Source organism: Anticarsia gemmatalis, chromosome 12, assembly GCF_050436995.1.
Source record: "Anticarsia gemmatalis isolate Benzon Research Colony breed Stoneville strain chromosome 12, ilAntGemm2 primary, whole genome shotgun sequence".
In the NCBI taxonomy this organism is placed as follows: Eukaryota; Metazoa; Arthropoda; class Insecta; order Lepidoptera; family Erebidae; genus Anticarsia; species Anticarsia gemmatalis.
Genome location: NC_134756.1, coordinates 10,902,163 through 10,916,609, shown reverse-complemented (window position 1 = coordinate 10,916,609; position 14,447 = coordinate 10,902,163). Strand labels below are relative to the sequence as shown.

The window sequence follows — 14,447 nt, the reverse complement described above, 5'->3', positions numbered from 1 at the left end:
ATGTAATTTTACGTTATTGAATGTTATGACCTTCTTCTACTAAAAGTCTTCCCTTATCCCGTCGTACAAATAAATATCATATCTAAGAGAATATAAACAAAGGTCGTAAGAGGTGTTACAAACACGTGAAGCCTTCAGTCTCAGGTATATGTCAGTACCTTAAATATCAAACAACTAGTCAAAACTTTAATACGTACATCGTTTGTGAATTTCGTTAGCATATAGCAATATCGGGTTGTACTAGGAATCAATGTTTGTACACTTAAAGGACTAATTTAGATTAATAGTAAAATGACTCAGTGGCGTGGTCAGTCGTGTACCCAACTGCTGATCATGAGGTCTCGGATTTGATTCTTGGATTGAGATTTCATAATCAGTAGTCGATTACATTACCAACCGCGCCACAGAAGCACTTGCTATTCAGTATGTTCAAAAATGTTTTAGTAAAAAAGAAACATCTGAAAAAAGCAATAGAAATATCCAAACTGGGAAAGGAATCTGGGTTATGTGATAGTTTTCATTTAGAACTGTTGCTAGAATGTTAAATATGTTACTAGTATTGAGGTGTAAGTGTCACCTAGTATCTCATTGCCTAGTTATTTATTTATACATCGCTTAAGAAATATACATAGTTTAAAATAATATCACAATAAACAAACATAAATTGAATCAATGAACGTCTCAATAATTAATTACTTTGAACGACGACTCAAATTGAACATTTATTTAATTTTAATTGGCTTTTACCTTAATCATTAAATTAAAATCGAACTACCATTGCATAAATAGCGATTCTGAAGTTTTGCAGAAATAATTAAAAACAGTTCTGTGTTCCTAGAGTTTCTGAAACCGATACTTGGACTTTGTTGCAGAGTTATTCCAAGTACTATCCAGTAGCTCAATTCTCTATTACTATCGACTACCGACAACCGACCTGTCATCGAGAAATTTTGTATGAAAATCTGATCAGCCAGATCAGCGCCTCTGACGGGCGTCGTAGAAACTTTTTTGGCAGTGCATTTGAAATGTCAAAATTTTGATAGCTAGCCGGTTGTCAGTAGTCGATAGTGGTGGAGAATTGAGGTACAGTATTGATAACAGAGTAGCCATAGTAAAATATGTATAGATAACTATTGAGCGCTTCTATTCCATAGGTATTTTTTCCTCAAATAACTGCCTCTGTTGCGCGGTGGTTGAAGATGCCACGCTGATACCATTGCGGAGTTTGTGGGTTCGATTCCAGAATGGATCAATTATCTGTGCGGACCACAAATAATAGTTTTGGGTCTGCTTGTACTTTGAGTCCGTTGTTTGTATGTTTGTAATACTAATGTCCCCGCGACACAAGAGCGATTCTTAGTACGGGAGTTGTCTAAAAAGAAGCGAAACTAAATGGCTAATTCTAACTACTATACTATACTAATATATGTACGTCGTATAGCACTATTGAATATTATGTACTTTATATAACATAGCGTTTCAGGAAAAGAAAAGTTTTTTAGTTTTTTGTTGAGTAACACTTTGTTATGCTCTAATGTTTGATATAGCATAGAAACAAAACGTGCTTGATCGTTTGAAAACTATAACTTAAACTTTTGCTATGTATGATCAATATATAATAGCATGTGGGAATTAACGCGAACACAAAGGCAACAAGTCTGCGACTACGGCAACCTGCGCCCAAACGTTAGATATTTGAAGGGAAAATGCGAGTTCACGTGTGAAAATTTTACAAGTGTTTTTTACCATCAAGTTGCTAGGCAAAGGTCTCCCCGCTTTCTTTTCCTTTTTCTTGTTCCCTAGATGTTAAACGTTCACAAAATCAAAGGTACAGTTGGCCCACTTTGAATTTAAAGTGCACCGTTAGCGTCTCCATCGAAATGTGACATGATGCTCACCGGACTGGAAACATATCGCTTCAAATAAAATAGTATAGAAAATGCGCTGCAACTAATGTTCTAGAAAATATTTATACAGAGAAGGAACATTTTCTTAATTCTACCTTCGGATCCCAAAAGTTGTTAATAGTATTGTTAGAATATAGTGTAAATTCACTAGCTCACTTGTGCAAGTCCGCTTGCAGCTTGTCTGTTAATTGATTGTTGACAAAAATACTGCCTATAACTATGACCCTTGGGTTTTAAACTGTTTCCGTGCCAAATTTCATCAAAATTGTTCTGCTACTAGTAGCAAGTAGTAAATACCTAGGTATTTACTCATAATTGTTACTTTTGGTTTTGGTTTTTATAAAGACAACTTCCGCACTAAGAACTGCTCTTGTGTCGCGAGGACCTCTACAAACATACAAATAACAAACAAAAAACAAACATATCCGGATATTTGTGGATTACAAAATTAAATTGTTCCGTGTGGGAATCGAATCCGCGACCTACCAACGCAATGGTAGCGGCGTGTTGACCTTTACCACTGTGCCATGGAGGCAGTAGCGGTTATTATATCGTACCAGTTGTACTGCTAACTTCATTATGCGGTGGCAAGTAACAATGCTACTCTGCACTCGATGCCGTCAAGTCATAACTTTGTAACTACCCGAAGTTTATAACCGTCCCCAATGAGTTTGCATATCACGTCTACATTATTTAAGACCAAAAGCTAGAATTTAAAATTGAAGCACAAACATTTTCTATATTCGAAACGACGAAATAATATCGAAAATTCAGAGGTGCAATAATGTGTCATATTTTCTGTTATAATCCCCAACATTGCAATTCGATGCAGCTCAGTAAGTACACGAAAGCGTCATATAATATTATTGAAAATTTCTCTCCCTTCCCGCCGTTCGCTCCATTATCCGAGTACTGACGGGATGACCCAGATTTATCTAGATTGTGCTTCTCTTACACATAAACCTTGATAGACTACCTTTTTGTTTTGTGAAAGGACGTCTTGTTATTGTGAGCTTAATGGAAGATTTTTTTACGGAACCTATAAAAGTATGTCCAGCAATGAATAGGGCTAACGATCAAAATATGCTAATGGGAAAGTAAAAGTTCAAAATTCACGGGAATAATATAGGAGAGGGAATTTATTCGGTTGTGAATTTTTGTGAATAGGACGACGCTAGGAAATGACCAGCTTCAGTAATGTTTAATTTCATGCGAAGTTCGTGTGGTAGGGTGGGGTATTTAGGAACTATGAATTTAAATTATTTCTGTTTTGTTTCCAGGATCAATTTTCTTGTGGATCTATTGGCCGTCGTTCAACTCTGCCTTGACTGTTTCTCCGGCTGAGTACCAGAGGGCTGTAATCAATACTTACCTCTCTCTTGCTGCGGCTACGGTAAATATTGGTGCTTTACACTAAAGATTTTCATTTTTGAATAATCTACCAATATTTTCCCTGGAAGCTAAGAAAATCTCATGAAGTGTTTAATTACTTATACGTTAAAGATACAGATATCATGATATCAATTCTTATTATTTATTTGTATTGACTAGGTGACAGCCTTCATCGTTTCTTCAATGGTGAACCACCAGAAGGGCAAGTTCGACATGGTCCACGTTCAGAACTCGACCCTCGCTGGAGGAGTGGCCATAGGATCTGTCTGCAACTTGTTCATTTCACCTGGTATTGCCATTGCTATTGGCATTGGAGCTGGTGTTCTTAGTGTCTTTGGATACAGATTTTTGACGGTAAGTTGTTTTGAACATAGATTTCACATAAAAATAGGACTTAAAAGAGTCGCATAGAATATTATCTCGCAGAATGGTACGAAATGACCCCGTAAATATAAAAAAGTAATTTTATTCTAATGGCCGTTATAATATCATATAATATTATCGTCCAGATTCCAGACTGAATAACATAAATGTCCAACGATAAAAATGTAATGCTGAAATATTTTCAATATCCAACGTTTTATTAGTTCAAGTCCAAATTATTCAAACAGTTTTAATGCTTCGTAATAGCAAAATTGATAACGATAGTCAAATTGTTGGAGCAAAAAATTTAATGTTCAGAATTTCTATCAGGACGCTAGTCTAAGTTTTCTAACTTAATATCTTGTCTAGTAGAAAAAAATCTTGTAATTTCCCCAATATACTTCGCCTACACTTTCACAAAATGACGTTAGCTATGAAAGTACAAAGTTTCTCTATCTAGAGACGAAATTAGAGAGAACTTTCGAGAAAACGTCCAAGTGTAAAAGTAGATAATATTTTTGTGAAAAGTTTTGTTGAAGATCTAAAAGTCCCTGGGGATGACCGATATCTACGGCTAGTAACAATTTTAGGATTTCAAGAAGTTTAGCTGAGTGATCTGACAGTTTGTTGTCGTTTGACTTCGGTTTTATATCTATTGGCATATTGGCTTTTCGACGTTCGATATTGTTTCCAACTTCTTCATTTATATTTTTACTGTCGTAATTTATTTCTTTACGAACCAATTTTATTTCTTTCAGACAGCAGATACTGTCAATTATCTAATTATTTTTGTAATGGATCTGATTTCGAATAATATTTATTTTTTACCTTGCAGCCGGCATTGGAGAAAATTGGAGTCCAGGACACTTGTGGAGTCAACAACCTTCATGGAATGCCAGGAGTGTATTCTGGCATTCTGTCAATTATTTTCGCTGCATTAGCTACTTCAGCGAACTATGGAACTGAACTGGGCAACATATTTGGTGCTATGGAGGTAACATTTTGTAATTAATAATGTTACTTTATTCTAGATGTTTAAGTCTTCTTGACTACGGGAGGCTACGTTTTTTTTTTTATATTAGTGTGAGGTTTTAATCATGTTAATCTAATACGGTTTTATTTCAATCATTGAATTGTTTTTTTTTTTGGTCTACATTCTATATTGCATTATTATTTGTAATGCTGGTACAGAACCTTTTCAAACTATATTAAAAATACTTAAAAAAGTGATTTTATCATAATAGAATTTTGTTTAAACTTAATCAACTTAAAAAATTATAAATTCTATTTTAAGTCTATCTCGAAAGCGCAGAGTACCAATTTTAATATTTCTTTAAAATAAACGTTGAAAATGCGATTCAAGAGAATTAGCTTAAAAATTTGAAAAGAAAAATATCTTGATCTTTTTCAAAAGTGCTATTGTCAATTGAATTATTAAGATTACAGTGTGATGTAAGGTTTTTAATACTGAATAGAATTTTAAGCTTTTTCAAGTTTGTTAACGAGTAAATTATCAGAGTTAAGATTGCGTGTGTCATTTTTAGAAAAAAAATACCTTTCATTATGTTGTATTAATTTGAAAATTAAAATAGGTAGATATTATAGAAAACTATTTATTTAAATTTACACAGCCTATATCGTCCCACTGCTGGGCCAATGCATTCCCCATTGTTTTCCACTGCAAGCATAGAAAATTAACCAACATAAAAAAACTTTGTTTACTATTAAATCTTTGATAAGGTCCAGTTCTCAAACCAAAAGCACTTTACTTGAATTGAAATGATTATGCAATTTTGAATAGGGCGTATTGTCTTGTCTTTCCAACGTGAGATGTGCCCTTTTCAAACTCGTATATACAATTGTTTTTTCTATTTTTAGGATGGAAGCCGATCAGCCGGAACACAGGCACTGTATCAGTTGGCAGCATTGGGCGTGACACTCGTATTGTCGTACGGAACTGGATTCATTACCGGTATGTCTTTATTTACGACCTTTCTTCCTTGAGTTACAAGAACAAATGCTTTACGAACTAACGAAGGGAAACAAACGTCATAGCCTTTAAACAACTATAAAAAATCACGTCAATTTTTTATTCATCTTTTTAGATTTTAAGTAAGTCTGTGTAAAAAATATTCTTACTATTGGTTAGTTGGCATTTACGCAAATCTCCTAAAAAATGTACTATGCAATATATAATTATAATGGAATCATCCTAATTTCATATGTTCTCCATCCAAATGGTTTGTGGATAGAAATTCGGAAAAAAGACTGTTTGACCACTTGTTCAACTCCAAAATCTATTGAAAACCTAGTCTTACGGTACCTGACAACAAACATACTACATACCCATCGTGCATCGTCGTAAAATGTCGCATGTGTCATATTATTTGTTTAACTGCTAAACACCCCACTACGTAGGTTATAACTTTAAACAATATATAATCCTTCCAATTACAATAGATTTGGCAAAATGAGTATGATAATATTCTACTAAAATGCCACAATTTAGATGACAATCAACTAAAATTAGCTAAATCGAAATAACTTTATAGTGATCACAGCAAATAAACAATTATTATTTTAGTCTTCCAAATAGCATATTCCAAAACGGATTATTAGATGCGAAACGCGATACAAACTGGCATAAATTTACTATGGAAGCAATAAATATTAATGTTACCATACAAAAGTCATAAATATGAGGCTGTCTAGTTAAATCGTATTCGCGTATCATTTTGCCCTGAAGTTGGTATTTGGATACTGTTCCCCGTGAATTTGTAGAGCTAAGATGTGCTTAGGCTTTAAAGTACATCGTTGAAGTTGTATAGAATTATAAAGGTTATCATCTAAAAGCTAGAAACCTAAAAGTGTAACGAAATGTCAGTTTGATTAAAAAAAAAAAATCTAAACAAAGAACGCTGCTCGTTTGAGCTGTGGACATTTTGCACATACAACTTTGTTAATCAGATTATAACAATGGTTGAATTCTCCTTTTAAATATAAAATATACATTTACTGAAGAGTCTACGTAGAGTTAGTTAGAGTTAGTCTACTGTAGAATTAGTTACGCAGAAAAAATGACAATAGGTATAAGGTAAAATAATCAATAATGTTAAATTTAATTGCAAATGGTGATAAATAGTATTATTTAATGCAATGTACAGCCTCATCCAATCACGATTAATCTAAATTTGATCTAGTAATAGGCTCACCGCAATTGCTCGACGTATAATTAGAATTTGAAACTCCAACTTTTCTGTTAGTTAAGCTAAATTGTTCTGTCATTATAATTTTGTGGGAATCTTTTAATTAAACGTAGTACCAAGACTGATGTTAATTGTTATACAGAGGTGCTTCTTTTCTTTGTTTGGTGACCTTGTGTTATGTGTAACAACTACATGGAACGAGTGAACTTTATGGAAATACAATTCCTATAGAGAATTTTCTGGTAGTATTTCAATTCAATGAGTAACTTAACAAAAAAGCTGTTATTATTGCTTTCTATATGAGAAGGAAATTTAAATATGTCAATCAAAAGATAAAATTGAACTTTGAATTGATCAAATCCTTTTTGTTCCTAAAATAAATTTTGTTGTGATTTAACCGACAATAGGTTTGATTAAAACCCAGTAGACCTGTACCGAAATATGGAGATGCATCGATATTCCGACCGTGTCAAATTTTCGCTTCGGATTCCATTTCGGGACTACCATAATTGTATGGGTCTGTTACATACAAGTGTTCTGAAACGGACGGTACAACCTCGGGTTTTAGGGTGAATTACAAAATTTACCCTCGCCTAAATGTGTTCAATTTAATAATTGTGTGCTTTCGTTATTTTGGTAACGGCTGGCAAGAGGGTGAAAATAGTTTGGGTTGAACATTACCATCTTAATTTTGTGGGAAATTTTAGTCCTGAAAGTAAAAATGGCGGCTTACCCGTGGCTTTTTCCCTTTTTTGTGGTGAAAAGTTACTTTGGGTAAAACATTTACTAATTTGTGTAATAGTAAATGTCTGTAAGGAATGATTAGATTATGTAGGTATAGTTTAAAATCTAGGAAAACTTAGGGTTCCTGTCAAGACAGTTGTCGGGAAACTTAGTCCCTAGATGACTAAGAAAGATACCATGGTGAACTTTTGCTGGTGACTTTGTTAATATGTAAATCAATACTAACAAAGTCAAACATTTACTTAATAATCACAAAAAAACAGTAAAAATTATCTACAAATAATCAACAACACTCGTCAAATTCCACCAAATGTCTTTTCTCCCTTCAATTATCATCATTCACACCATCCTATAGCTTAAAAAGTTCCACCCACCTCAAAACCATGGGAAAAGTTTGACGATATTACAAACTCCCCTTATACAAAATAGTCAGTCACCCCAATATCCTTCAATTTAAATACAAAATACATTTACTGACTTAATGTCTTACTTCGCAGGTTTGCTCGCGAAACTGCCGCTCTTCGAACCCCTCAAGGAATCGGAGAGATACGACGACGAACTCAACTGGGAACTGCCCTAACTTAACATAACAATAGCGTCTTTATTCTGAAATCTACGAATTGTAAACCTCATGATTTTTAAGTAATAGTAGATATTGTTGAGAATAAGGATAATATTGCAGAATTGTAGACGAGATTTAATAATAAATTGTCATTGTCACTGTGTAAAGTATCCAAAATGTCAAAGTACACTATCGTACAACTTTAGTCGAACTATTTCTTTCGAAATAACTCATTCAAAAATTAATAATACACGAACTTATAAATATAAAATCATATACAAATAAGAAACTTTATTTACTGTATTGTTTTGATTTGAAACCATGCTTCTATCGAAAGTGTTAGCCGTGGTCAGGTATATCAAAGTCAAAACTCTTCCGGTAGTTACAACAACTTTGACAGTTTGACAGCCGGATAACTAATTTTGGGACAGTCATCATTTGAGATCTCGTTTAGAACTTTGCAGCATTTAAATTTAAGTCAAAACTATGATTGAAAATTGTTTTACAATATGTATGACACTTAACCCGCACTAGTGTGGCGGACTCAAGGCCAGCCCCTTTCTTGTTCTGTACGGGAAATCTGCCCAACAGTGTCAAGTTATGAGATAAATTCATGTTATCCTAGTATATATTTTTAAGTTGTTTTAGCTATATACAAGTTTTATTTTTAATTATGAATTAATTTTGCGGAAAGTTTTTGTAATACTTTTATTACTTCTTTGATTTGTTTAAAACTTTGATAAAAGTGAAGAAGTTATCATCTCATATTAATTATCCGTGAAGCTAATTTGTTTTTTATTTTGTCTTGATATTCTATATTATTAATGCAATTTATATTTTACATGTAAGTTTATGAAAAACGAATTATTTTTAAGTCAGTTATGATAAGTCCAAGTATAATTTGATGTAAGGTAACGTTTTAAAAGCTGCAAATGCACCGAAAATATTTAAATCGGTCTTGCATGCTATTATTAGGTGTTGCTTATTAAAATAACATTTAACAACACGAGTCAAAAATGTCTCTTCAGTGGATTTTGGTATTAGTCGAAAAGAAATGAAAAATACGTAAAAATAATGTTTTTAAGTGCCATTAAATCAAGGTTTGACAGAATAAAGACAATGCTATTTCTAAAACAATGTATAAGTTTGTTGTTATATTATATTATGATAAATGCTTTGATTGTTGAATAGTAATAATTAATTCATAATAATAGCTCTCTACCAAAGGTGCTAATTGTAACATGTATCTATTGACGTATACCTTTCCAACGAATATAAACTTTATGAAGCTGTATTAAAGTCTATTTTTCTAAAGATTGTATGACCTCAATAAAGATATTGGAAAACAGGGGTGTTTTATTGAAAAAAAGTCTTTAAATATGAACCTAACACCTGTTGAATGGTGGAATTCAATCTTAGATTATGTGTTTGATAATAAAACGAAATACCTTTTTTCTGGCGCTTTAAAGAGACGATACTGTGACACCAAATATAAAAATAGTAAGTAAAAGCACTTCATAATAGAGGTCTCGAAATAAAATATGATTGGTACATCTTATCTAAACGTTTCTATTTTAAGAAACGGGTATCAAGTTTTTTTATCAACAGATTTCTTTGTCTAGAGCGATAGTGACTGAGTTATTTTTGAAAAACTAACCGACTTTTCAACGCATTTTGACTATTAATTTTAGATGTTTAAAATTAGGAGTTTGACTCTTTATAGGAGATTCTTTTCTGCACGGCAAGCGATGCTATTCGATGACTTGACCACAGTACAAAGGAAAATGTTTTTGAACGAATATTTTATTCCACTCTTTAGCATGTTCAACTTAGGTAGACTAGAATGGCACACTATTTTACCGATTTAAGTTAATCTTTCAGTTTAAATCCATCTGTGACTGTTAATGCTGTGTTTACTTATTGTTATCAACGAATATTTAGCCAAATTTTATTCTCGATATCTTCGACGATAATTTTAACAAATCACCGTTTTATGTCATAATACTTAATCCAAACAAAATTCCTTAACACCCTATTACTCGCACACTAAAATACTTTTTATTAAATAAAAACTGTTTTCGTATTCGGAAAAGGTGTTCGAAATTATTCTTCAATTCTTGCTTGGGGCAAACACCTGAGACCGTGATCGTATACATAACTCTTATTACATAGTTATAAGGTTGTATTTCGCTTAGCACGATGTTGTATGTTCCTCTTATAGCTGTCACAAACGAACAATGGAATTCAAGGGGAAATATTATTTGTAACTTTGTTTGCTGCATTTGAAATATTTCGGGATTAGTTTTGTATATTCGTTGTTTAATCACGCTTATTATGTATTATTGTAAAGTTTTGTTAGTAGTTGTTGTCTCTCGTTGTTTGTGGAAATAAACAATAGCGTTATTTTGTTTTGGTTGTATGGTTTGAGTAAACAATTGAAGGAATTGTAAGTCGGCCTACTTTCTTTATATTTTCATACTGTACCTCGATTCTCTACCACTATCTACTACTGACAACCGGCTAGCTATCGAAATTTTGACATTTAGAATGTACTGCCAAAAAAGTTTCTACGACGCCCGTCAGAGGATGATCAGATTTTCATACAAAATTTCTCGATGGCAGGTCGATTGTCGGTAGTCGATAGTAATGGAGAATTGAGCCACTGATCCGTACATTGTACAAGATATTACGATTGATACTAGCGTTACGTTTTGATTACCACATTTTTAAACTGTTTACCTCAAGTTAGACCTCTAGAAACGATAATATTGTATTTTGAAAATAACTGCATACATCATGTATGTATGTAATAGTAAACATGTTATGTTTCTGCTCTCAGTGGTAAACAAATTATAAAACACAACTAACTAACTTTGAGCTCTGTATACTGTTACAATGCTCATTCGACTTAAGAGATTTTTATCGAAACCATAAAAAGAAGATATCAAAATAAATAATTGTCTATATCTCAAAATAAACTCAACAAACTAATCAGATCTTTGTTACATAATCACTTTGTCAGCCCTACACTGAGACGCGCAAGTATCTGTTTGGCATCGTGTTTACTATCACAGTAAAGCCATTTGATATTCCATTAGGGACGGCCGGTCCTGAACAAGCCCCGCTAATAAATAATACCCTATAATGATGGTGGAACCAGCAGATCAATAGGATTTCGTCCTACGGTTTATTAAAAAGATGCTTTGAGAACATCATTATGAAGGGGATAATAATATATTTTTTTGGGGAAACGCCTTTCTTATTTTGTTGGTATTGATCATAATACTTGATTTAGACTATTCCTTTGCATAGTTGTATAATGAGTACACGTGTATAAGTGGTAAATAATAAACCCTAATAAATACATATCACGCTTTTTCTTGAAAAATGTTTAAGGGTGTAGTACTGGTAACCGGCAGTCCTGTATGACAAGATATATGGTTGTGAATGAGGCAATAATTATGGAAGTATGTTAGAATCGTACCAAGTGGCGTTGTCTGCCTACCCCTATAGGAATAAGGCTTGATATAATGTGTATGTCCCTCATAATTGTACATGCTATGGTAGTGAATTGTTGCCTTCGTACATTTGAAAATGTGGTTTTACTGTTATATCCGCTTTTTTCTTAGCCTGATTGAGTGTTCCACTGCTGAACAAGGGTCTTTTCTCTTTTCTTCCAAATCACCTTATAGGTGATAATACTAGCTGATATTGACTATTGATTCTCATATTCCTGACTTTACATTGAGCAATTCCGATGACCTATTTCTAAGAACTTCAAAACAATACGATCTTAACGGCTATACACTAATCCCAAATTGCGAACAGCCCATGTTCCAATCGGGGCACCAACACAATAATTCAGACTGACCAAAGACAACCCATGTTTGCCGGCACGCCAGCTACCCAATATCCCATTTAGTACAGGGACGCTCTCGGGAATCGAACTCACTAATAAATAATGCCCAGTAATGACTAGTGGGACTTGTGAATCAATACACTCTGATCCTTGATCTAAAAATAGATAGAATCGGTCCGGTTGTTCAATTCTGTTTGATCTTTCGATTTCACGGTCTATTTAGTAAATGGTGTGGTTTTAATCAGTTTTACTCTTTTCGTTTAATGGGATAAACAGAGATTACATTATTGTATTATTGGAATATTGTGTGCATAGAGTTATTAGTTGATAATACTGTACTTTGCACTGTAGGTAAAGTTGAGATAGTTTGTTTGAAATATGTTAATCTCAAAGTGTTCTGTTTTTTTCATGTTCAAAAACGTGTTATTTTCCCTACTTTTGTACGGGAAACTATAAAAAAGCCATGCAGATTACTGAGTTTACATTAATATCAATTCTAATACATATTCTAGAACATTCAAAACTTTAAACTTAAGAATTATACCTCTACCTTCGATTGACATTTTCCTTGAAAACTCTCACACTTAAGTTGGAAGTAAGTCAGCCTACTTTCTAACGCGAGTACATTTAATACAGATTAATTGGCCGCCTTCTTAATTAACATCACTTATCCAAGCACTCCCCTCTTAAGACATCCATGGGCTTAAAATCCCTTGAGACTTATTAATGAACTTTTAAAATGAGATGGATTTTTTTTGAGATTTTGAGATCAAAAAGAATGAGCCCTTGTCAGTCGGATTGCCTTTAGGAAGCGGAAGTGTATGCGATTGTGAATCCCGGGTTTGATTTCCGGATCGGACAATTATGGAGGTTTGCTTTTTTATTTTAAATAATAGACGGGGGATTATGTAAAGTTTTCGACAAATATAATGAATATATTTAGTGTAACATTTGTTGATGACTGTACCTACTTTTTTAAGGAAAGAACTTATTAACAATCATTCTTTTGTCAGTTATTTTTATGTTTAAAAACACTATAAGACGTAGCAATATAACCGGCATAAGGCATTTAATGACGCACGATTGATCTAAATTAAAACTTATAAACGTATATGTTTCCAAAATAAAGCAGCTGTATCAAACTGTGTACTGTTAGCTGGATAAGCCATTGTCATTGATGTTTTTCACCAAACTTTGCATACCACGCTTGGTGATAATTATACCTGAGGGTTATTAAGACTTTAAAATAATGCAGTCCCCAAACCCCTACTTAACACCCTCTGGTGGACTCTTGACCTAACTTGCCTCCTATTCCGGTAAAAAAATCTTAATCCCGTTATGGCTTGAATTTGTTTAATTTTCTTTACAATTGTAAGACGTCCGTAGCAGTGACATTAAGGTGATTACAACAATGAAACTACTACACGAGGTTTGGAGTAGGTAATTGTAATCTACAGATTTTGGCCAATTCTAGTAGTAGTTGGTAACAGTTCTCTTGAGTAAGGACGTGTTTTTGGTGCCATAATTATTTTTCGAATTACAATTACTTAATGACTACTTATTATTTATGTTTCTATAGCAATATGTATATTATACAGCTTCAGCTTTGAACAATTACAATATAATTAATGAACATCTAATTAACGCGAAACAGTTAATTTACATACCGCAAATAATGTTTATTACTGCCGACTAATTTGATTGGCTTACTCTATTGATATTAGGCGTCTAATAGGCTTCTTGATGTCTTAGTATCAATGTGATTTAGCTCAGGTTTAGTGTTAGGAAGAGAATACGTGTATTTTGGAAATTGTTCAATGGGTATTAAACAGAAAATCTAATAATAGGGATCAAAGAGGATTGCCTTAAACGATAGAGTCAGCTATAGAATTACTTAACTAAAGTATTACGTAGAAGTTTAATCAGTGACCAGTTGTAAAGTGCCTTTTATTTTTAATAAACCAATAAATTGTCAGTACAGTATTGTTTAATGACAAATATTCGATGTAATATTACGGAGCTAGAATATCTTGCTACGGATTATGCTACGGCGTAGTAGAAAGAAAATCTTTTGGAGAATATTTCGTGCTTCTCAAGTAGCATAATGTTTGTTGACTTAGTTTAGCATGTTATTTTGAGTAAATTACTAACCGTGAATTTATGTTTGTTATATTTTTTAGCTTATAATCCACTACTAAAAAATATTTCAACAAAACTTTAGTTAAACCTAAATCATATAAAATCTCATGTGATACTAGTTATATTAATGGCTGAATACACTTCAAAGTAACATCACCAAATATACAAATATATCTATGAGTAAACACAAAACGATGATACCTTATAAGTGAAATGATATAAAATAACCTTTGACTCCACAAAAAGGGCATTAAGAAGCCAAAATCCTTATTGAA

General features: G+C 33.0%; 1 protein-coding gene across 1 annotated transcript in view; it reads left to right on the top strand.

Annotated features, from left to right (window-relative positions):
- The window catches only part of Rh50 (Rhesus blood group-associated glycoprotein Rh50), a 34,992-nt gene extending 25,470 nt beyond the window's left edge, over positions 1 to 9,522 (top strand). The window contains exons 6-10 of the mRNA XM_076120687.1: positions 3,188 to 3,300; positions 3,459 to 3,653; positions 4,498 to 4,656; positions 5,541 to 5,634; positions 8,110 to 9,522. Of these exons, the coding sequence (XP_075976802.1) occupies positions 3,188 to 3,300; positions 3,459 to 3,653; positions 4,498 to 4,656; positions 5,541 to 5,634; positions 8,110 to 8,192 (644 nt within the window). The 3' untranslated portion in view covers positions 8,193 to 9,522. The remainder of the gene's footprint in view (positions 1 to 3,187; positions 3,301 to 3,458; positions 3,654 to 4,497; positions 4,657 to 5,540; positions 5,635 to 8,109) is intronic.
- Positions 9,523 to 14,447: the final 4,925 nt, after the last annotated feature.